Source organism: Zalophus californianus, chromosome 10 (assembly GCF_009762305.2).
Source record: "Zalophus californianus isolate mZalCal1 chromosome 10, mZalCal1.pri.v2, whole genome shotgun sequence".
Classification (NCBI taxonomy): Eukaryota; Metazoa; Chordata; class Mammalia; order Carnivora; family Otariidae; genus Zalophus; species Zalophus californianus.
This window is the reverse complement of record NC_045604.1, coordinates 60,460,458-60,485,990: the sequence shown is the minus strand read 5'-3', so window position 1 is coordinate 60,485,990 and position 25,533 is coordinate 60,460,458. Positions and strand designations below refer to the sequence as shown.

General features: G+C 37.7%; 1 protein-coding gene across 14 annotated transcripts in view; it reads left to right on the top strand.

Annotated features, from left to right (window-relative positions):
* The window catches only part of RGS7 (regulator of G protein signaling 7), a 556,606-nt gene that overhangs the window by 499,377 nt on the left and 31,696 nt on the right, over nucleotides 1-25,533 (top strand). For 13 of the 14 annotated variants that reach the window (XM_027611453.2, XM_027611450.2, XM_027611454.2 and 10 more), the window contains 3 exons: nucleotides 15,756-15,830; nucleotides 24,086-24,184; nucleotides 25,395-25,456. In XM_027611453.2, the coding sequence (XP_027467254.2) occupies nucleotides 15,756-15,830; nucleotides 24,086-24,184; nucleotides 25,395-25,456 (236 nt within the window). The remainder of the gene's footprint in view (nucleotides 1-15,755; nucleotides 15,831-24,085; nucleotides 24,185-25,394; nucleotides 25,457-25,533) is intronic. The other variant, XM_027611452.2, reaches the window with a different exon arrangement.

The window sequence follows — 25,533 nt, the reverse complement described above, 5'->3', positions numbered from 1 at the left end:
TACTGATGGTATCTTGCATCTACTGGGGGTCTGGGCAAGTGCTGGGAAGAAAAGAAAAGCCTCTCCCTCTGCTGTGCTACTGAAAAGCCAACCTCTTGGACCATTTCTGCGATAGCAGGATGGTAAAGTCCTATTTGCCGGCAGAAAGGATCAATAGCGAATCTTTTTACTGTAGACAGAGAAACGGAGTAAAAATAGTTGGAGAATCTGGGAAAGAGTCTGTGGAGTCCTTTGAACTTTCTTGCAATTTTTTCTATAGGTTTGAATTCAAATGAAATTAAAAAGTTAAAAACGTGTACACACACACACACACACACACACACGAGTGCACACAATCTATAAAGGGAGGGCTGAGCAAACAAAGCTGGACTCAGCCTGCCAGTACTGATAGGACCAGCATGAATTCTGATCCCATAGGGAGCAGTGATTATTTGGGCTCTGTTTTTGCTGTTCATTTGATTTTCCTCAGATACAGTTTCCCCAAATTGTATTGGAAAAAAGAAACTAAAGAAAGGCTGTGTTCTCTTAATCTGACACCAGGTGTCTGCTTCAAATGAACTTTTCTTTCCTGAGAAAAATAAATTAAAATTGAAAACAATCTAAATTAATGAAAAACAAAGTAAATTCTCTCTCAAACCCAGAAAGCTCTAGAAAATTTCTCCTCAGCTCTGCTGTTTCCCCTCAACAATTTTATGTACCTTCTCACAATTAAAAACTGGATTTTTTTTTTGAAGCAAAGTACATTTCATTGTCACAAACTCCAACATAAAGACATTTGTCAGTGTCTATTTTCAAATGTTAGAAGTTAGCCCTTTGAGGGGTGCCTAGGTGGCTCAGTCATTCAGCCTCTGTCTTCGGCTCAGGTCATGATCCCAAGGTCCTGGGATTGAGCCCCGCATCGGGCTCCCTGCTCAGCCGGAAGCCTGCTTCTCCCTCTCTCACTCCCCCTGCTTGTGTTCCATCTCTCTCTGTCTCTCTCTCTGTCAAATAAATAAATAAAATCCTTAAAAAAAAAAAAAAGAAGTTAGCCCTTTGAGAAGTGAAAAGTTAAAGCAGGCATTGAGGAAATGACACTCAAATGTATTAATCTGGTGCTTGACTTGATGAAACTGAAGGATTTTGAACTTAAACAACTGTACTCTTGCCTCCACACCACCTTATAATTAGTCCTTAAAAGGTATTTACTCATTTATTTATTAAATATAATACCTGATATTAAATTGCTAAAGTTTGTTCGTTTTATTTTTTTTGCTTCCATTCAATAAAGTTCAACTTATTTTTAATTAGTAACTTCCTCAAATCCTAACAATCTGAAAGACCCAGTTCCTTGCTATGTGATTGTTTTCTGTATGTCAAACTTTACTTCCAATAATAATAGCAACTAACATGTGCTTTATGTATCAGGAATATGCTAGCCCTTTGCACACATTATTTCATACAACGAGTTTGGTACCATTACTCTTAACCTTCGCTGTGTAAGAGGAGACACCCAGGCTTACAGGGGTTCCTTATCTTCCAAAAATATACAGCCCATGATCTTAACTATTTTGTAGTCATGTTGTTTTCTTTTCATGTAGTAGTAACATTTTAAAACTTAGCATAACTCTTTAAATAAATGACTTATTAAAAGGTTTTTTACATCCTAAAGAATGTGCCATAGGTGGGGTTATTTTAGGGAAAGAGTGATGCCCATTGCAATGACTAAGGGTGAATGACTCCTGTCATAGAAGTTGTCAGAAGAACTCATGAATTGGGTGCTAGCTTTGACCAGATAAGATTGATGCCTTCTTCTAATGTGCAAGTCTTCGATATTATGTTTCAGTAAAAATTAGGTTCAGAGTGGCTGACCTGTGTAGGTTATAAAATGTTTACAAAGCTCAAATGAGATAATGGTTGGAAAATGACAAAGTAGTCAGTCCACCATGTAACTTTTATTATTATCTGTATTATTTTTATTGCTTTACATCTTGAATGCAGATTTTTTTCATAGAGGATTTTTTTAAGATTTTATTTATTTATTTGAGAGAGAGAGAGCATGAGTGAGGGGTGGGAGAGAGAGGCAGAGGGAGAAGCAGACTCCCCACTGAGCAGGGAGCCCATTATGGGGTTCAATGCCAGGACCCCGAGATCATGACCTGAGCCAAAGGCAGATGCTTAACCGACTGAGCCACCCAGGTGCCCCATTCATAGAGGGTTTTAATCTTTAATTTCATAATATAGATCAAGGGAGAACAGTGGTAACAGAATGAGTCCTTTGAAATTAAGCTCTTTTATTCTATGTCTAAAACTCACATTTTGGGGGCGCCTGGGTGGCTCAGTTGGTTGAGCGACTGCCTTTGGCTCAGGTCATGATCCTGGAGTCCCGGAATCGAGTCCCATGTCGGGCTCCCTGCTCAGCAGGGAGTCTGCTTCTCCCTCTGACCCTCTTCCCTCTCGTGCTCTCTATCTCTCATTCTCTCTCTCTCAAATAAATAAATAAAATCTTAAAAAAAATAAATAAAACTCACATTGTGTTTTAACTTTTTCTTGTGGTAAGAATACTTAACATGAGATTGGATCTCTAGAGCTTATTCATTTTCCTTAACTCAAATGTTAGCTTGATAATTAGCAAATCTCTATTTCCCCTTCTCCCCAGCCCCTGGAAACTACCATTCCACCTTTTGATTCTGAATTTGACTATTTTAGATACCTCATAAAAGTGCAATTGTATAGTATTTGTCTTTCTATGACTGGCTTATTTATGAATTTATTTGTATTTATCTTTTTTGAATATAATAGCTGACACACCATGTTACATTAGTTTCAGGTGTACAACTTAGTAATTTAACAAGTTTATACATTATGCTATGTTCATCACAAGAATAGCTACCATTTGTCCTATTACATCACTACTACAATATCATTGACTGTATTCCTTATGTTCTGCTTATTTCCATGACTTAATCATTCCATAACTGGAGGCCTGTATCTCCCTCTCCTCTTCACTCATTTTGCCCAACCCCCCACCCTCTTCTTCTCTGGCAGCCATCAGTTTGTTCTCTGTATTTACAGTTCTGATTCTGCTTTTTTATTTATTCATTTTTTTTAGATTCCACTTATGAGTGGAATCATATGGTATTTCTCTTTATCAGTCTGACTTATTTCACTTATCATAATACCCTCGAGGTCCATCCGTGTCACAGATGTCAAGATCTCATCCTTTTTATGGCTACATAATATTCCATTGTGTATATATACCACATTTTCCTTATCCATTTGTCTATTTGTGGACACATAAGTTATTTCCATGTCTTGGCTATTGTAAATAATGCTGCAATAAACATAAGTGCATGTATCCCTTTGATTTAGTGTTGTTTTATTCTTTGCATAAATACCCAGTAGTGTAATTGCTGGATCATAGGGTAGTTCTATTTTTAACTCTTTGAAGAAACTCCATACTGTTTTCCACAGTGGCTGCACAAGTTTGCATTCCCACCAACAATGCACAAGGGTTCCTTTCTCTCCACATCCTCGCCAATACTTGTTGCTTGTCTTCTTGATTTTAGCCATTCTAACAGGCATGAGGTGATATTTCATTGTGGTTTTGATTTGCATTTCCCAGAAGATTAGTGATGTTAAGCAACTTTTCATGTGTCTGTTGGCCATCTGCATGTCTCCCTTGGAAAAATGTCTATTCAGGTCCTCTGCCCATTTTTTAATAAGATTTTTTGGAGGGGTATTGACTTGTATACATTCTTTATATATATTGCATATTAACCCCTTATGGGATATATCATTTGCAAACATCTTCTCCCTCCCTTTCAATAGAGTGCTTTTTGGTTTTTGATGGTTTCTTTTGCTGTGCAAAAGCTTTTTGTTTTGATGTAGTCCCAATTATTTGTTTTTGTTTTTGTTTCCCTTGCCTGAGGAGACGTATCTAGAAAAATGTTGATATAACTGATGACAGAGAAATTACTCCCTGTGTTTTCTTCTAGGAATTTTATGATTTCGGGTCTCATGTTTAGGTCTTTAATTTATTTTTAGTTTACTTTTGTTTATGATGTTAGAAAGTAGTCCAGTTTCATTCTTTTGCATGTAGCTGTCCAGTTTTCCCAGTATCATTTACTGAACAGACTATCTTTTCCCCATTGTATATTCTTGCTTCCTTTGTCATAGATTAATTGACCTTATAAATGTGGGTTTATTTCTGGCATCTCTATGCTTTTCTATTGATCCATGTGTCTATTTTTGTGCCAAGACCACACTCTTCTGATTACTACAGTTTTGTGGTATATCTTGAAATCTGGAATTGTGATACCTCCAGCTTTGTTCTTTGTCAGGATTGCTTTGACTATTCAAGGTCTTCTGAGGTTCCATACAAATTTTAGTATTATTTGTTCTAGGTTTTTTAAAATGCTGTTGATATTTTGATAGGGATTGCATTGAATTTGTAAATTGCTTTTGGTAATACAAATGTTTTGACAATATTAATTCTTACAATCCATGAGCATAGAATATCTTTCCATTTGTTTGCGTCATCTTCATTTTCTTTTATGAGTGTTTTATAGTTTTCAGAGTACAGGTCTTTCACCTCTTTAGTTAAGTTTATTCCTAGGTATTTTAATCTTTTTCCTGCAATTGTAAGTGGTGTTGTTTTTTAAAATTCTCTTTCTGCAGCTTCATTGTTAATGTATAGAAATGCTACCAATTTCTAATTTTGTATCCTGCCATTTTACTGAATTTATTTATTACTTCTAGTAGTTTTTTGGTGGAATCTTTAGGATTGTCTATAGTATCATGTCATCTGGAAATAGTGACGTTAACTTCTTCTTTACCAATATGGATGCTTCTTACCTCTTTTTCTGTCTGATTGCTGTGGCTAGGACTTCCAGTACTATGTTGAATAAAAGTGGCAAGGGTAGACATCCTTGTCTTGTTTCTGTCCTTAGGGGAAAAGCTCTCAGTTTTTGCCCCTTGAGGATGATATTAGCTGTGGCTTTTTCATATATGGCCTTTATTATGTTGAGGTATGTTCCCTCTAACCCCATTTGGTTGACAATTTTTATCATGAATGATGTTGAACCTTGTCAAATGCTTTTTCTGCATCTATTGAAATTATTGTATGATTTTTATCCTATGTTTTGTTGATGTGGTGTGTGACATTGATTGATTTGTGAATATTGGACCACCCTGGCATCCCAGGAATAAATCCCACCTGATCGTGATAAATGATTTTTTTAATATATAGTTGTATGTGGTTGCTAATATTTTGTTGAGGATTTTTGCAGCTATGTTCATCAGGGTTATTGGCCTATAGATATTTTTTTGTAATGTCTTTGTGTGGTTTGGTATCAGGGTAATCCTGGCCTCATAGAATGTATTTGGAAGTTTTCCTTCCTCTTCTATTTTTTGGAATAGTTTGAGGAGAATCAGTATTAATTCTTCTTTAAATGTCTGGTAGAATTTACCTGTGAATCCATCCAATCCAAAAGTCCTGGACTTTTATTCTTTGGTAGTTTTTGATTACCAATTCAATTTTGTTACTTGTATAAATGGTCTATTCAGATTTTCTATTTCTTTCTGGTTCAGTATTGGAAGATTGTATATTTCTAAGAATTTATCCATTTCCTCTAGGTTGTCTGGCTGATTTAACTTAGCATGATGACCTCAAGGTTCATCCATGTTGTCACATATTGCAGGATTTTCTTTTTCTTTCTTTCTTTCTTTCTTTCTTTCTTTCTTTCTTTCTTTCTTTCTTTCTTTCTTTCTTTCTTTCTTTCTTTCCTTTCTTTTTTTTAAGGCTGAATAGTATTCTACTCTATGTATTTACCCAGTTTATTTATCTTTCCTTTGTCAGGGGACGTTTAGGTTGTTTCCACATCTTGACTGTTGTGAGTTGTGTTGCAGTTAAAATGAGAATACTAATATCTCTCTGAGATTCTGATTTCAGTTGTTTTAGATAAATACCCAGAAGGGGGATTACTGGATCTTTTGGTAGTTTTTTTTTTAATTTTTAGAGAAATATCAATACTGTTTTCCATAATGGCAGCACCATTTGCATTCCCATCAACAGTGCACAAGGGTTCCAATCTCTAACCACAAACTATCTGAAAAGGAAATTAGGAAAATAATTCCAGTTACAACAGGACACACAAAAAGAACAAAATACTTAAGAATAAACTTAAATAAGGAGGTGAAAGACGTATATAGAAAACTACAAAATATTGATGAAAAAAGTTAAACAAGACACAAACAATTGGAAAGACATCCCATGTTCATGGATTGAATGACTTTATATTGTTAAAAACCCACATGCTTTTGAAAACCAAAAACTGATTCATGAGATGTACTATTGTGTCCTATAGTTCAGTTGTTTTATCTTAACTCTCCTGTGCCTTAAACATCCAGGTGAGGAAAATGCAGAGAAGCACAGCTTTTATTTGTCTTCAAATGTTTGTAGGTCAAAATGGAGATAGTTTGAAACAAAATTATAAATGCAGTGGCAGAGGAGGTTTTTCATATTGCCTTCTCTGAAACTGAATCTTTGTAAGTTCCCAGTGTCCTCCTGCTTTTTAAGTACTCAACCGCTGTAAAATCTGGAAGCAATATATTATTAGCCATATATACTTATCAAGTGATGGACTACTTACATTTCAAGAGAAAAAACATTTGAGCTAAATTTTCTTGTACCAGAAATGTTTCTTTTAAGTCTAACTGAAGAATTAAACCATATGTTTCCTATTCAATTAATGTATGGTAATAATGATAGTTGATGACCAGTTGGTCTGGAAGTTAAGTTATAGGTACCAATATTCTCAAGCACACATGCACAATATACCAAAACACAGTAAATAAAACTCATTTTGTATTTTTAACATGAGTGGTATTCAGAAATAACTATGATGTATAATCTATGGTTTCTCGCATTTATTTATTTATTTATTCATTAAATATTCATTAAGCACCTACTAGGTAACAGAAAAATTCAGTCTCTTGTGATGACATTAAACAAGACACACAAAGTCCCTATATTTGAGGAGCTTACTTTTTGGTAGAGAAAAAATAAACAAACAAATATACAAGAACACTCCAGGTAGAGGCTAGTGCTAGAAATAAAAATAAAAGCAGGGTGGTATGATTGGGAGGGTTTGGAGGCCAAGTAGTCCAGTAAGGCCTCTCTCAGACCAGAATGGAATACTGGAGAAAGAAGTAGCAGCCAGGCCAAAGGGAAGAACCTGATACATGTGAGGAGCAGGAAGAAGGCCAATGAGGTTGGAGTGAAGTGAGCAGAGGCAAAGAGGTACCAAGTGGGGTTGGAAAGGTAGGCAGAAGCCATTTATGTAGCACTTTGTAGAACATGGCAAAGGGTTTGCCTTGTATCTGAAACCTCTGCAATGAGGAGTGTACAGAGGTTTGAAGAGGAGCATGATGACATGGCTATAGTTTTAAAAGGTCAGTCTAACAGCTGTGCAGAGAACAACTTGGGGGTAGAGTGGAGAAAGAAAGAAAGAATTGATGAAGACAAATCAGAAGGCTGCTGAGATAGTCCAGGTGGGAGATAATGGCAGCTTAGACCAGGCTGGTGGCACGAGGGGGAACAGATAAATTCAGGATGTGTTTGGAGGTAACGTGCACAAGATTTGCTGTTGAATGAAATGAGGGAAGTAAGGGAAAGCGAGTTGTCACTGATGACTCCCAGGTCGTGGCATGAACATCCTGATGGATGGTGATGGCCTTTGCTGCAAAGACGAAGAGTAATGGTGTGGGGGAGGCCAGAGGAGCTCTTGGCTGGTCAGTACCCTTTCTGAGCAACTGAACTAAAACTAGTGCTATGTCTGGAAGGCTTTCCCCACAGGCAGCTGGTATAGAGCAGGGTGCATGATTGTTCACTTGCAGGATTTGGGGCAGACATTCCTATAGGATGCTGCCCAGGCTTTCACTGCACTTAGGTTTTCCTCCTGCCCCTGAGAGCCCAGAATGAATCACAATCTCCCCTTCCCTGTGTCGTCCCCTATCTCAGAACTCCAGACAAATGTTTCATGTCATCTACTCTGATCTACTCAATTAACTTGTATAATATTTATGTCCTATAAGTTTTCCAGAAGGTATCATGAGAACTTGTTTACATTTCCTTTGTCACCATTCTTATACTTCTTTCCCCACATATCCAAAAACCTAATTCTATCCAAAATTTAGCCAAGAATCAACTCCGAAAGTTTTAGTCAAAGAAATGGTTAAAACACCCACACTCTAACTTGGGTACTTTGATAGGTTCATTTGCTAAAATGTTAGACACTGTGTTTTTTCAATAAGTATTTGTCTGGTTTCCTGGCCCCTGTCAGAACCCAAGTAACAGATTAGAGGATGATGGGGTGGAGCTGGAGGCAAGGACACTGAGAACATCAAAACTGACAACTGACAGGCAGAGGCAGAGGCATTCAAAAAATTAAATAAAATTTTTAAAAAGCTCAAAAAACACTAAGAGTTAGGACCATCTACCCTCACAGGCATTGCTGTCTTAAGGATGCCACAGTTAAGTGTCATTCTCAAAAATGACCTTGAATCAACAAAAGAAGATTGCATTGCTTTGGATATAATTGTGTAAGAATGTAAGGATGTATGAGAATTATTTTAAAAGATCTGTTTTTCTAATGGTGAAAATAAAATTGAGTTTTGGCACTTAGTGATAAATATGTAATCTGTAAAATAACTTTATATGAAATTCTCTTTTCTGACACCACTAGATAAATAAAATGCTTATCTTTTCCTACTTTTGGAAATCAAGTTTAATGCAACAGAGTGTGTCTTTGAAATTCATCTTCTTTATAGAGGTCTTGCTGAGCTGAGGTGTGTGTTATGGATAGCCTTTCTCTGTGTGTCTCGCCTAGAGAACGAAGTAAGCCTCTTTTCCAATGGGAATAAATGACTTAAGAGCCTCCCATATCCTTTGTAATTCAAGGCTATTGAATTCAAGGCCACTTCCAATATCCACTGATTTTCATGACCTTGTTATTTTCTACTTGTCCCACTGTTATTTATTTTAACAATTATTATAAGCCTTTTGAACTTACTGTGAGTTATTTATATTATTAGGAATTTTATTTGGTCCTCTTCACTGGTTACAGCACGCCATTAAATCACCAGTACTAACAATAGTAATATCTACAAAACTGCTTTCACCAGTTCAGTTAACTGATCCATTTTCCTACTTTTTAGCTCTTAACTTTCATGCTGGGGCAATTTCCATTGCCATCAGAGAGCTAGTTTAGTTTCATGCCTACATTCAACAAACACCTTAAAGAGTTAAAGTCAAAAGTTTTAAGGAACTTAATGATATAAGCTTATGGACCAGGAATCCCAAAATTTTGTTGCTACTCACCCTCCCATGAATGAAATCCCAGAGGGACAGCAACATAATGCCTACCCAAATGCCACTTCACTGAAGATTATTAAAGTGCCCTAAATGCCAACCCAGGACTCCCCAGTGTACAGCAAGTTGGAGTGTGTGTTTTCAGTCTCAGAGGGGTCTTTTTTATCCCCCAATTGAAAATCTTTGCATGTCCTCAAATTGCAACCAGCATTTTGTAAAGAAAAAAAAAAAATAGAAAAGGAGGGCGATCAACCACTTGTATGAATGGCAGGCCCAAGTGTAACAGAAAAGAAAGGTTCATGCACACCTGCCTCAGACCATTGTCCCTTCCTGAAGGAGCTCATATTTTATTCAAGCTAAGTGTGACAACTCAACCTCTAGCCAATGTTTTGTTGTTTGTTTGTTTGTTTTTTTATTCCAAAACAGTTCTAGTTGGGAATATTTTAAGTATTTAAAGGCTGAACATGAAACATGAGTAATGCCAGTGATCACAAAGGAGCCATAGCAAATTAATTAAAGTCCTCTTGGTAGCCTGTTGAGAACTGTGACAGTCTGGCTATACTTGCACCTGTGTGGCAGCTGCTAGTCTATAAAAAGGGACTATCACAGAAGGATGAACAGACAGTTCCTAGATGTTAAGTGGAAGTGGTCAGATTTCAACCAGAACAGATTAGGAGAGTCTGGTAGGATGCACTAGAGAATAATTTAAAGAAGTGTAGTAGAAGTGCTGAGTAATGGGATGGTGCTTCACCAGGTTCTCCATAACTGACCATCAGATATTAGTTTTGCACATTCAGTGATACGCTCTTATTGCCTGTAGTGATGCAAAAGTTCAAAGACACAAAAGGATGGGCCAGATTATTGTAAAAGCATTAATATTGAAATGTTCTGGGTAATGAATCTTGACACTGACTGCATAAAGAGCTATATTCTGGTTGGAGACTTCAGTAAAAATACTAAAATTGTATGTAAATGCAATCCAGGAGCCATCCTTGATTTCTCTCTTTGTTTACATTTGTTTCTTTCAAAGGCTTACTCCTCTCAATAAATGACGCCACCTCACCCAGTTGCCAATAACTAGAAGTCATCGTTGACTTTTTTTCCCTCACTGTGCTCCTTGACCCAATCCATCAGCAAATTTTATAGATTCTAGCTTCAAAATGCATCTCTCACCAGAGTGGTGCCTTTGTTGCAATCAATCAACCTGCACTGACACATCATTGTCACCTGGGGGCCATAATTTCCATTAGGCTTCACTCTTGGTGTTGAACATTCTATGGCTTTAAACAAATGTATAATGACATGTATCTACCATTATAGTATCATACTGAATAATTTCACTACCCTAAAAATTTTCTGTGCTCTGCCCAAATCATCCATCCCTCTCTCTAACCCCTGGAAACCACTGATCTTTTTACTGTCTCCGTAGTTTTGTCTATTCCAAAATGTCATAGTTGGAATCATATGGTGTAGCCTTTTCAGACTGACTTCTTTCACTTCAGAATATGCATTTAAGGTCCCTCTGTGTCTTTTCATGGTTTCATTGCTTATTTCTTTTTAGCCCTAAACACTGTTCCATTGTATTCCATACCACAGGTTATTTATCCATTCACCTACTGCAGGATGTCAAGTTTTGGCAATTATGAATAAAGCTGCATTGAACATCCATGTGCAGGTTTTTGTGAGGACATCATTTTTCAACTCTTTTGCATAAATACTAGGGAGTACAATTGTTGGATCAGATGGAAAAGGAGGTTTAGTTTCCTAAGAAACGGCTGAACAACTCTTCCAAAGTGGCTTGTTTTGTGCTGGTCTCAACCTGTCAATAACCAGTGTTGTGGTGGATCAACTCTGTGGTTCTTATTGTTACTGCAAGTTGCCCTTCCACAACAGCTATCAGGAAACTTTGAAAAAATAAAGGTTTATTACTTACAGAACGTGTTAATTACATAGCACATTGGGGGCCACGTAATGAGGTTGAGGGGAGGGGGGAGGACATGGGCCTGGGGTACTGCTTTTACTAGGGTCCAGGTGGGGGCTTAGAGCTTCATGGGCTCACTCTTTATTGGTGAATTTAAAACATAATAGCAGGAATTTAAAGCAATGGAAGAGAAAGAGCAAAAATAAGACAAAAACAAGTAGCCAAGATGATCAGCTGTTGAGATCAACCAAGATCTCTAAAACAAAGGAACCCCAGTGTGGGAGGCAGCCTGCCTTTTTATCTAGTGGTGTGGCTGAAGATGTGTTTCTTTGAGATAGCAGTCTTTGAAATGGGTGCCTCTTTGAAATGGTTGCTCGATCATCAAAGCCTAAATCATACATTTGCATTACAAAAAAAGAATAAAAAGAAAAACCTGTCAGGGCCTCCACTACAGGGCTGTACCATTTTGCATTCCCACCAGGAAGGAATGAGAGTTCTTGCTGCTTCACCTGCCCTGCAGCATCTGATGTCGTCAGGACTCTGGATCCTGGCTATTCTAGTAAGGGTGTAGTGGTATTTCAACTTTATTTTAATTTGCAGTTCTCTAATGACACATGATGTATAACATCTTTTCATACACTCATTTGCCATCTGTATATCTTCTTCAGTGAGGTGTCTGTTCAGACCTTTTACACATTTCTTAATTGGGTGGTTCATTTTCTCATTGTTGAGTTTTAAGAATTCTTTGTATATTTGTATGTTTGTCTTCATCAGATGTACCATTTGCAAATGTTGTTTCCCAGTCTGGCTTATCTTTCATAGAGCAGAAGTTTTTAATTTTAATGAAGTCCAACTTACCAACAATTTCTCTCAAGGACTGTGTGCTTTTGTTGTATATAAAAAGTCCTCACCAAACTCGGGGTCACCTAGACTTTCTCCGATCCTTACCTTCTAGGAAGGTTATAGTTTAGCATTTCACATTTAGGTCTGTGATCTGTCTTGAGTTAATTTTTGTGAGAGGTGAATTTTTAAAAATATAAATCACTTCCCTTATGACCTCCACTTATCTTTAGACTTAAACCAAAGTCCTTACCACGAGCTGCAATTTCTACCTGACCTGACCACTATCCACAGCTCCAAGCCATCATGGTACTTCCCTCCCCTCTGCTGCCAGAGCCGTCCTTCTGTCTGTGGACTCTCAGAATTCATTCACAGCCTACACTGAAGAGGATTACATAATCCAGACTCTGTGTCCAGCAAATAAGTTTAAGTAGTAATCAAATGAATAAATATTATTAGAGGAGGTTGAATGGAAGGAATTCCAGAATAGTCACCTTAAACAACTTCCTTCACATATAGCATTTAGTAAGCCCTGCTGACCCAAGAACAGAAATAAAATCTTCAATTAGATGTTTAAAAAAATATATCCTGAGATAGAACACTCTGAAATCTGTAATCACTTTATATAAGAGTAAGGAATCATGATTGAGGTACAATACATGACAAATTGAACTTTTAAAACTTGTACTGTGTTACAAAATGATAAGTCTTTTCCAGTAATTTAATCACATTTGAACCAATAATTATTCAAAATATTTCAACATTCAATATTCAAAATGTTAATTTTCCCAGAATCATATCTTTTTCCTGATTTCCAGGAATATGGGTGTCTCTTATTATCAGTTCTGTTTGCCACCTCGTTCTTAAATCTCCATTCATTTGTCATTTAGGACATTGTTTTGCCCGATTTCACTTCAGCTGCTGGGACTGAATTAAAGAGAGTAGTTCTCGATTATTGTCTCTTCATGCTGCTCTTCACTGAAGAGTCCTCAAGTTTCCCTAGTTATCCTGAGTACAGTGTGCCTTCTGCTACAACTAATAATGGCATTTTGCCGTGACAGGAACTGAATGGTATTCAGATTCTTTTAAGTAAAATCAGTGATGAAACCACAATAGCTCTGCTTTGCAACTCATTAAGACACTTACTTGAACACTGTGGCAGTAATATTGCTCAATAATATGATCCTTTTACTACTTCAGGAATGGATTCCAAGGCATTAAATTCTACTTTTCAATAAATAGTGTTCCAGTAATGTCATAACACAGCTTAATTCTGTTGAATAAATACACCTTTGAGTTGCTATAAGTAACTTATGATTCTTTTCTAGGCCAATGTAAATATTACTTCATTATTATTCCTTAAATTGAACAATACTATGAACTTAATATTATATTGGGCCAGTAGTACATATTTGAACATTTGTATTGAGTGCTTACTTGGTAACGGTAGTGTTATTTATATCTTATTGGGAAGCTGTGTTTAGCAGTGCAGAAAACCAGTTTAGGCATAACATTTCACATGGACCTGGTGCCAGCTAGTGGTACATGTCATATACGCCTTAAAAGGATGACTGCCTTTTTAATATTTTAAAAATATTAGACCACATGGTCTTATTGGGATCAAATTTGCTCAAATACTAAAAATATATATACTTATCTGCCATGTTGGTGAGAAACAAGAGGGTGTGCATAATAATGGATGTATGAAATGTTCGTTGCATAAGGCCCAGGCCAACTTCTCTACAGTCCTGTGCTCCCACATAGTGCTGATTCACATTTTATTATGCTTATTATATTAGAAGATTATAATTCATCCTTGTATTTTACCACTTGTCACAAAATCACAAGATCTGGCAATTAGACGCAGAAATAAATATTTCTGAATAAATAATAAATGGTCTCTTTTTCTCCAGCTCATGGAAAGATATGCCTTCCCTTTTTCCTCTATATCATATCCTCATTATTCCCATCTCTTAACATATAGAAGAAGATCTCTATGATCTGTCTTGCCATGCTTGGCTCTTGCTGAATCAGTAAGAGCTTAAAGAATTTCAGTGCTTCGCCTTCCTAATGGAGTGAGGCTTACATGTGGAAGGTTGCAAGGAAATGGAGATCTAATAGGAAGTGAAGACACTTTAATATTGCTTTAATATTTTCAAAACATTATTTTGTTACATCTAGATCAATGGTTGTGAATCCTGGCTGCATATCAAAATCACTGGGGGTCTTTTAAAAAATACTCATGCCGCAATGAGCCACAGAAAAATTAAATCAGAATATCAGATATTGATCAGTCTGATGCTGGTAGCTAAAGTGAGTTGCTCAGTGTCAGTTAGTAAATCCAGGTGGGTGCTCTTCTGCCAAGCAGACCATGGTGCTGAAACAGCTATTTCCATATAGATATGCAAACCAAATTTGTGATTTATTTAACATTTTAGTGCAGTGTGTGTGTGTGTTTATGTGTTTGTGGTATATATATTTCACATGCAACATATGTAGGGAAAAAAATTAAGAAAAAAGGCTTTCCTTACTTACTTCTGTATCCCTTACACTATTATGCTGGAGTTTTGCCCCAGTGGCTGTGCTATCAGGACAGGGTGGTTTAAGAAAATGCCCCGTGTCCTCATTATACAGAGAGTGAACCCCCTTGCCTGCCAGTGAGTGTAGAGAACAGCTTATTTCTGGAATCACACCAGTGCTGCCTTTTTGCCCCTACCCCTCCCACAACATCCCAACTGCCCAAAAGTCTTTTTCCACATTCACGGTTTCTCTGGAGTTGCTGTCAGGTATATCTGATGTCTTAGTGATCTTGCAATCTGTGGGAAAAAAAAAAAAAAAAAAAAACAGAGAAACTGAGCGGAGTTGTACAACATAATACTTTTGACTAGTACCAGAGATCCCTATATCTGGTACCAAAATTTCGAAGTTGGTGAAACACAATCCATATAACCACTTTGTCCCATTCACTTCTAAAGACTAAGTGATATCTAAGGACCTTTGCAGATATAAGGTCTCCTGTATTCTTGAATCTCCTTTCTTCTCTTTTTCCTGATTCATCATCTCTCCTACCACCTCTCTCCTCCCTCTCCCTCCTTCCCTTCTCCTCACCCCCACCCTCTCCCTCTTTTCTTCCTCCTTCCCTCTCCTCCTCCAAATACAAAGGAAGCTTTACAACTCTCTATTTCTGTGCACCAGAACAATAAAAATTCATTCTGGGACTTGAGCTAGGTCAACAGACTGTAATTTTCCAACTTGGGAAGCAAACAGCTTTAACAGTATCACCTCACGTAGAGAGGCACTTTGAGCAGGGCTGTGTGCGGGTACCAGCTGGGCTATGATCCACTTGATCTTTGGACACCCTTGCTCTGAATCTGTTGGCTTAGCAACTACTAATGTCAACACCCACTTTCACAAGCAAGACCCATGCATTTCTTTTCCCTGTTTTTCTGGAAGTTACTTGAGAATGCTACCTGAAGTCCTTTTTATGCAAGGAGTGAGAGTATATATCTTTTTACTGGCTCTGCTGAGAGGGTGGCTGTGGCCATTTAGAAGAGTTCCCAGGGACCTGGAAGGCAAGTCATTAATGCATGGATCAAAAACCTCACCCTCAAAGATTCCTTTGTCTCTCTGTTTTTCCATTTTCAGCCTGGTTGTGTAAATACCACTGAAGTGGACATTAAGAAGTCATCCAGAATGAGAAACCCACACAAAACACGGAAGGTAATATCCATGTTTGCTGTGCTGATCTTGGTATGGGTTGCACTATTTGGAGGACATCAGTCAAAAACCTTTTGCCCACTTCCTGGAGTATCTTCTAGCATCTTCCTTGCTTTTCCTTGTTTCTTGGCTAGAAGAAAATCTGGCAGCTCAAACCCTGGTCTTCTGTCAGTCCATCTGTCCTGAGGAAGTACTCCTATCGTGGTTCTCCAGCACACACAGGTCCCAGGGCATGCAGGGGGCTGTGATGGGGGGCAAGGATGCTGAGGGCACCTCCTCTTTCCATCGAAAGGAAGGATCATCAGCAGAGAAAGGCTTCTCTTTCAGAGCCCATGGGATGAGGAAACACAGATGGAGATTATCTGAGAAAAGTGATATTGATGAGAGAAGGGCATTTTTAGAGAAAATTATGAGGGGAAAAGGGACATCATAAAGACATATAACTACAGAGTTTGTATGAGGATCCCCTTTTAACACCAGAATTTTGTGACATAACCATAAGATAGTGGTCGTATGTTTGTTTGGTGTCTGTTATGTGAGAGAATACATAACAAACAAACAAAAAGCTATCCAGAATTCAGTGACATTTTAAACAATCTCTTGAAAATACACAGCCATAGTACCTCCATATTTTTTAAAGTAGCACATACACGCAGAAAGCATTTTTATTCATTCCATGAAAAACACCTGATGCACATAAGAATTTCTGAGCTGAGGACACAGACCAAGCAAGGTTGGCACCACTGGATTAAAGCATTCCACAAAGCTCAAGACCTTCCTTTTCATGGCTTTTTCCTTATGTGGAATTAGGGTTTTCCAATAGGTACTAAACATTTCTTTTTGTAGTCTTATTTCTTGTTGTCTTTTTCTTCCATCCTTAGAAATATAAACATCATGAGGCCCCAGTGTGATCCAAGGACCTTTTCTTTCTTTTAAGGCAGTTTACCTTGATGTCAGGATAAAGAAGCCACAGGAAAAGTGCCACAAAACCACTCAGGTGCAGTGCTCCAAAGCTTTTGCCCCTAGGAGCTCTCTGAGAGGAAGAGGCAAAGCCAGACCAAACCAGGCTTGTTGGCCCTGCTCTCTTGTGACTGGCCTCACGCAGTTCCTTCCCTCCTCTATGCACAGCACAGCCTCAGGGCACTGGGGACTGGTTTTGTGCTGTGGAACAGCATTCAGAGCTGCAATCATCTCTCCAAAAAGCACATTCAGCCACCCATCACTACTTCTGAATTTTGAAGAATTACTTTTCATAATACCTCACTTTGTGTCAAGCTTTCCCAACAGACACCAACTGAGATATGCTCTGACTCAGAGGAGAAAGCATATGGATGGACAGATAGGACTTACAGATAAGAAAGCCATCATTTATACTGTGTTCTTAATGCTACATGGTACTGATGTCTTACCAGTGCTACACATGGCATTGTGTTTTTTTTTTGAAAACTTGAAAAGCATTAATTGGTAATGCTGTGCTTCACATACTATCAGCCCTCACTTAATGATGGGAAAATACCAGGCCTAGCAAGGTGAAATGCTGTAGAGCTGGAATCACTGAGCTCTAAGTGTCTCAGTTGTGGTCTAATTTCCTGTGAATCAATAATGGTAGAACTGCAAGGCCTAACTGCAGAGCTCCATAACCTGAAATTACCAGAGAAAAACAAAAATTCTGAAGAATGCTACAACAAGTAGCATGTATGCCCTTGTCTTCAACAATTGGAGAATGCTGATTTTTTTTTTCACTTTTTGATATAGATATAGATATATAGCTTCTCAGAGTCAGAAGTGTTGAATTTGCTAGAATCTTCACAAATCATGTTATTTTACATAGAAAGTTATAGGACTCTTTAAGTCACATACTGGTTTGTCTTATAGATTTATGACCACTGCTACATTAGCTCAATTTGGTTAGTAACTGGAATGACCCATTCAGTCAGATTTAACAAGTCTCTACTTTATGCCAGGTATGTACTGGTTTTAGGTATTCGGCGGTAGATGGGGCAGGCATGACCTTGCTCCCACAGCTCATGGTCTAATGAGAGTGCACACAGTGAAGAAGCAGACAAATGTCTATACATCTATAACCATGTAATTGTGTTAAGTGGTATATATTAGTCTGCTCAAGCAACCATAACAAAATGCCACAACCTGGGTGGCTTACATAATGGAAATTCATTTACACACAGTTCTGGAGACTAGAAGTCCCAGATCAAGTTGGGTCTTTGGTGAGAGCTCTCCTCCTGGCCTGTAGACAGCTGCCTTCTTGCTGTGTCCTCACATGGCAGAGATAGAGCTCGGGTGTCTGTCCCTCTTGTAAGGACACCAGCTCCATGGGATTAGGATCCTACCCGATGACTTCCTTTAACCTTGACTACCTTCTCATAGACTCCATCTCCATATATAGTCACATTGGAGATTAGGATTCCAACATGAATTTCGGAGGGTTGCAACTCAGTCCATAACATGTTATCAAGGGAATTTGAATGATTTGGGATTCTAAATCACCACCCCATTTTATTACAAAAAATACATGGCCATCAACAAACTGTCCCACCACCCTCTGAAGTTTTCACAGTTCTGTCCTTGTGGAGGGGGCAATTCTGTGGGACTGCAAGCCTTAAACAGAAATGGCAGAGGCCAGCCTATCACCTTGGAAACTATCTTTGCCTTCCATAGCTAATCCGACTATGTCCTTTGCTCATTCTCTTAATGGTGTGACCACCCTCTGTTTTAAACTTCTTCTGGTAAGAAAGTGGAACCCCTGGATTGTAATTCATTTTTGCACACAGATGCTGCCCTTAGCAAAGAGAGCTGCTGTTCATTTCTTTGACAGTCAGCTGTAATAATATTTCTCATGATGATATATCATAACAAGAATAAGGGACCCAGTAAATCCTTAAAGCAGTAATCCATCACATGTACCTAAAGAATATCAAGGATTGGAATATTTATCAAACATATGAAGAGAAAGCTTAGAAGTACATCTGATTTGAGCTATTTTTAAGTATTTAGGATCAGTCAGTTTCTAAATCTGTCTTTACTAAAATACAAAGTAGGTGGAATGTATTTCCTTACGTTTTTATGAAGGAATGGTAATGTAGCATAGCCAGAAAGAAACCAGCCTAATCTAGGCAAATTTTAAGGGCAACTGTGTACCTGATTTTCTTTCAGTCTGTTTCTAAAACTTTAATTAAATAGGTCAGGCTGTGTATCAGCCAGGGTTCCCCAAAGGGTGCAGGAGAGAAAGACGGAGACAGAGCGAGGGAGAGAGAGAGAGAAAGATTTATTTTAAGAAATTGTCTCATGCAGTTGTAGAGGCTTGCCAAGCCCCAAACCTGAAGAGATAGGCCAGTGGCTAGAGTCCCAGGGAAGAAATGCCATCTGCTGACAGAATTCCCACTTGCTTGGAGGAAGTCTCTGTGTTCTGTCCAGGCTTTCAGCTGATTGAATGAGGCCCACCCACATTATGGAGGGCCATTGGCTTTATTCAAAGTCTGCTGATTTACATTTTAATCTCATTCAAAAACATCCTCAAAGAAATATCCAGAATAATAATAATGTTTGATCAAATATCTGAGCACTGTGGCCCAGCCAGCTTGACACATAAAATTAACCATCACAGAATGGATCCATGTTGGATTGCTTCCTATAACTTCAGGACCCATATTTCAAAACAAAAGTAAGCTGTTTCTTGTCTCGTTACTTTTCTTTTTTCTGTCACCTTCATTTAGGCATTAAGACACTTCGTATTTTACATAATAGCTAATGTGCACATTCTGGAGGAACAGTTAGGAAATTCATGATTAAATGTCTAGTTTTCATGCTTTTAATGCAGTGGCTGTTTATACATAAAACGGTTTATACAGAAAAAAATTGGCATTTCCTCACTTGTATATGCATAATGTGGAATTTTAATTTTAACAGAAGAAACTACTCATGCTTTAGGGTAACAAAAGGGTTTTAAGTAAGAAGTATAGTCAAGTGGCAGGCAACAAACATTCTGCTCAAAATAGCAAAAAGCAGGGAATATTCTAAACCCTTGGGAGTTTGCAGGGCAGAGTTAGCCCCTGGGGGTGACAGGCCCAGGGACTCATCAGGGTTCTCGCTCACTCTCCCATGCCCTCTTTTCTCTGCTCTCTTTGTGCACTGGTTTCCTCCACACACCAGCAGATGTGGTCCCAATCCATTGTCTGGTCGAGCTGAACAATTCAGAAGAAAGAGAAAGATCCCCTCCCTCCACCACCAGTTGGAAAAACCCCAGAGATTTCACTCCACATAGAAAGGCATAAAAGCTTCCTGTACTCTTTACTTTCTGTTTTAAAGCAGCGCCTCCTCCCCACCGCCTGCCAAAGATAAAAGTAGGAGAGCATTTTCTTAGACTTCTTCTAAGGTGTGAAGGGAAATCACATATGAACGGGTTTATGTAGAAAGTCAGATCTGTTTCATTTTATGAATAACTTACCCAGTATTCATTTGGATGGTACCCTATGTGAAAAAAGCTTGTTCAGGCACCCTGGATTTAAATAAATGGGTATATTCATCAAGTCAAAGCATCTTGATTGGTAACTAGCTTTGCTAATGACTCAAAATGGATCCCAATTGGTTAATTTTATTTCCCCCCATTGAGACAATTTCATGTCCCTTCCTCTCCAGACCTACCTTTTGCTAGCTCTACTCCACCAGCTCTAGGCCAATATTTTAATATAGTTCCTTTTTCTAAAAAAATTGAAAACTTTTACATTTCAAATGATCCTTAGAACTTGTCTGCCAAAGTAGGATCAATTTCCTTACCTCCTTTGTCCCTAAAATAAGCCCTGTACATAAAACTTCATTATTCATGGCCACTTTCACTGTAGCCAAGAATCAAAGTTAAAAGCTTTCACTGGTCCCCAGAAAATGAAAGCCATCCTGACTGATGAAAGAGAGAACTCCTGATGTTTACCTACATGAAACGGAAACTCCATAGTAACCTCAGAGCCCAGAGCTGGTAGCGAGGCTGCTGGAGGGCTGCTTTAAACACCACCTCCCAGGGATTTGGTTCTTAATGGAACTTCCTGAGCCTATGTGCTATGCATGCATATGGAAACAATCATAGAAATGTGGAAGCAGAAGATAGTTTATAGATCAGTTTATTTCCATGATACCATAAAATGCAGTACTTTTCTAGCAGTCTTTTTAATTATTTTTAATCTTAACCACAAAACTTACTGTTAAAACAGTCAGCTCTCTTACCTTATAAGCATTATTTACTTGAGTATAGATTTTTATTAAGGACTTTAAGTAATTAAACTAAGGTAAACAAGAATGCAGTGTTCAAGCTTTAGAGTCTTTTTATTTTCTTTATCATAAATGAATGTCTACAACTGAAAAATTGTAAACCTTGGAAAATGTCTACATTTATTGTCTATGATTATTGAATAATTGATCTTTCATTTGCTTAATTTTTATTTTTTTAATTTTTATTGTTATGTTAATCACCGTACATCATTAATTTTCTTTTTTTATTTATTAGCAAACTTAAATGCAGTCTATTTATTTTTTATTTATTTATTTATTTTATTGTTATGTTAATCACCATACATTACATCATTAGTTTGTGATGTAGTGTTCCATGATTCATTGTTTGTGCATAACACCCAGTGCTCCACGCAGAACGTGCCCTCTTTAATACCCATCACCAGGCTAACCCATCCCCCTACCCCCCTCCCCTCTAGAACCCTCAGTTTGTTTTTCAGAGTCCATCGTCTCTCATGGTTCGTCTCCCCCTCCGATTTCCCCCCTTCATTCTTCCCCTCCTGCTATCTTCTTCTTCTTTTTTTTTCCTTAACATATCTTGCATTATTTGTTTCAGAGGTACAGATCTGTGATTCCACAGTCTTGCACAATTCACAGTGCTCACCATAGCACATACCCTCCCCAATGTCTATCACCCAGCCACCCCCTCCCTCCCACCCCCGACCACTCCAGCAACCCTCAGTTTGTTTCCTGAGATTAAGAATTCCTCATATCAGTGAGGTCATATGATACATGTCTTTCTCTGATTGACTTATTTTGCTCAGCATAACACCCTCCAGTTCCATCCATGTTGTTGCAAATGGCAACACTTGCCTAATTTTTATTTTTTTATTTTTTTTAAAGATTTTATTTGTTTATTCATGAGAGACACAGAGAGAGAGAGAGAGAGAGAGAGGCAGAGGGAGAAGCAGGCTCCCAAGGAGCAGGGAGCCCGATGCGGGACTCGATCCCAGGACCCTGGGATCATGACCTGAGCCGAAGGCAGACGCTTAACCATCTGAGCCACCCAGGTGCCCGACACTTGCCTAATTTTTAAAAATCAACCTCACCAGTTACTTCAGAGTTCAAAGTTCAGAGATGACTGTTAGTAGTTCACATAGGCCTTTTCTGTTTCTTTGGTGGAGATTAAGTCTCCTTGTACTTCAGGCCCTATGCTCCCGTTATTATCTTCTTTCATAACACTTATCACAGTTTTAATCGTGTGTTTATTTGTGTGATTATTTGTGTAACATGTTTCCCTCCACTAAGTTGTGAGTTCCAGTGGAGGAGAAAACGTATCTATCTTTGTTTACTTCTGTATCCCTAATGCTCAGCATTATATCCAGCATATAATAGGTGTTCAATAGATGTTGAATGATTAAATGAAAGAACAGAGGAAGTTTAAGCCATTCGGTTCAGTCCTATTAATAATTAATTCACAGCATATGTGCTGATCATTGGGTTGAAATTGTTGCCTGGTGATAGAACCTGAGTTCCCAGAGGTTGAGATGAGGTCAAGAGAGGGCAGATTGAAAGACTTACCAAAGACAGTCTAAAGTGGATGGTTCAGGTAAGTTAAAGCCAAGTCAAAATCTACTGAAGAAAGCCTAAGAGCAAAGTAATGGGGAATTACAAGGGAAAAACCAAGTCCATCCAGAGGGTCCAGGTATAAAACCAACAGGTGAACATTAAGAAAAGATAGAGTCTGAGTGAAAACAGGTCCAGAACAAAACACCTTCGAATTTAGAGATACTGGTGAAGTTGGTGATGAACCTGAAAATTGGCTCAGTTAAGCATCTGGATCTACCCTTTTCTGATTTTAAGAGTTTCTTCCAAAACTATCTGGTAACTTTAATTTTGTGGGCTCATGAAGTTTTATGTCCTTACCTCTCATCCTCATGTCCAAAGAAACAGTGCTCCATAGCTCATATTAAATCCTTTATTTTAAAATAATAATTCTTTGATATTAAAGAAAAAGCTATTTGGCTTCTCCCTTGAGTTGACATGTGAGATGTCTCACTCTCAGTTGAAGATTTTTTTGTCTTTTTAAGTCTCCAGATCTTTATTTGTACTTACTAGGCAATAGGTCTTTTCTTTTTTAAGATTTTATTTATTTGAGAGAGAAAGAGAGAATGAGCAGGGGGAGGGGCAGAGGGAGAAGCCGACTTGCCACTGAGCAGGGAGTCTAACTCGGGGCTCGGAGCTCAATTCCAGGGCCTGGGATTATGACCTGAGCTGAAGGCAGACACTTACCAGACTGAGCCAACCAGCCCCCCCATAATAGGTCTTTCTCAAAAAAGAATATCCCTAAGTAATAGGTTTGACCTTTTGACAAAATACAAAAGAAGCACTGGGGCATCAAGAATTCCAAAGTGAAAACTTTGTTTGCAAAAAGCACCCAGTGGCCACGGAATGGGAAGGCCAGTACGGTGAGGTAAACAACCAAATAGCCGAGTTGGGAAAGTTGGAGCACTCTGGGGTGTCTTTGATCATACTAGCCGAGACTAAATCAACAATGGAATTGTTAACTTTGTCTCTCTCCTCAGTATTCCATTCTTTAAAACTCAAATTATTTTCGTTTTCTTTTGGCTTATTAAATTTTTATTCTATTCTATATCCACCCTTATTTTATTCTGAAATCAGCACTTATTAAATGTTATATCGTGTTGTTGTTCCCCAACTTAGTACTCTCAGTCCACCCCCGAATCTTATTATCAGACTTACCATGTTCTTTCCATATAATCAATTATTCTGTCAAAGTTAATAATCTAACCACATATTTTTTCAAAGAGCTGTGCTTCTATTTTATATTCATATGATATTTATGATAGCAGTGCCTTTGAATTTTAATAAGAAGCTTCATCAAATATGCAGCAAAACTTTGAGTTACCTTGCTGAATATATAACACAAAATTACCTTTTAGAAAGTCTGTGACTATAAATGGTATTTTGTCCTAACATATTTCTTTTTTACTTTAATATAGTCTGTCTATGGTTTACAAAATGACATTAGAAGTCACAGTCCTACCCACACACCCACACCAGAAATGAAACCTCCAACAGAAGATGAGTTACAACAACAGGTGGGTCAGTCTATAAAATGACCTGCTGACGGTTTACAGAGTAGTAGCTATAAAGACTACCTGGTGAATGTTAATGGGAGGGGTTTTAAAAAAGTTACTTGTGTGGTTGACTGTTTCATAGAGAAGAGTTGCAGTTAAAAGGTAGTGAAATCATTTAATTGTAAGATATGTAGTCACCTGGAAATGTATCACTATATGCAGATGGTTTCCAAATCTCTTCACTCTTTAATTCCCCAAATCCTGCGTCCTCTAACCAATTTTTAAAAAGGATGCACACTGCTGTTTAGATGCCTCCATTTCAAGAGTTTTTTCATACTCTGGAGCTCTTCTTGAAGAAGGAGAAGACAAGAAGCTGGTCACACTGAGTCATGTGTTTATGTATCCAGTCTTGTGACATGATCTTCACAGAGTGCTTTTTCTTATTCTCCTGGTACTGCTCTCCATAAGCCTCTTGAAGTTCTCCCTTATTAACACTGGTGTACAGTTATGGTATACATCGTGTCTTGTTTCACTAATTGATCAATAGTTTTGCCTCCAAGCCATATTTCAAAGCAAACACCAGTGTCTCTTAAATCAAATAATAGTGAAATCTCTTGATTAGCTTGGTCATGGGGCTTTTTCCCCTTTTTATTCTTTTCCCCTAATATGTTATTGTGATATGGTTTATCAATAGTGTAATAATACTTTTTCTGGTATATTTATAATCACAGTGAATGGAAAGTAATTTAGAGAGTTTTACAGTTTTCCATATATGATTAGGTCCATGTGTTTGTCCTGAAATGTTGACAAAATTATTCCCAAAACATGTATCATTGATGCTTTCTTGGGCTAGTCCTAGGAAGTAGGATTTACTTTGAAATTATAGTACAAATAACACATATGTTTATTTTCTCAATTCAATATTGGGGAGTGATTCTAATTTGGTTATTCACTATGAATAAATGTTTACAATCTCTAGAACATTTTTAAAATAAAGTTACATTTTGTTAAAGCATGCAGAATGTTCAAATTCATTGCTGTTCTAAAGTGATATTGGCTATGTTTATATTCAAACACTTTAATTTTCAGAGCTGTCTCATTTGATTTTTCAGACTTTTGAAATTTTACTTAGAACATATTCTTATTTAGAATTGCCCAGTCTATCAGAATTTAGAGTTGAAAATTATGAAAATGTCACTACTTATTTAACTACTTCTTTAACTCTTTTCAGATTAAATATTGGCAAATACAGTTAGACAGACATCGGTTAAAAATGTCAAAAGTTGCTGATAGGTAAGTATTTCAAGATACCCGTATAAATAAAAAAATTTCATGTGACAGTCAAATGCACTAAAAATGGAATCCTGTAA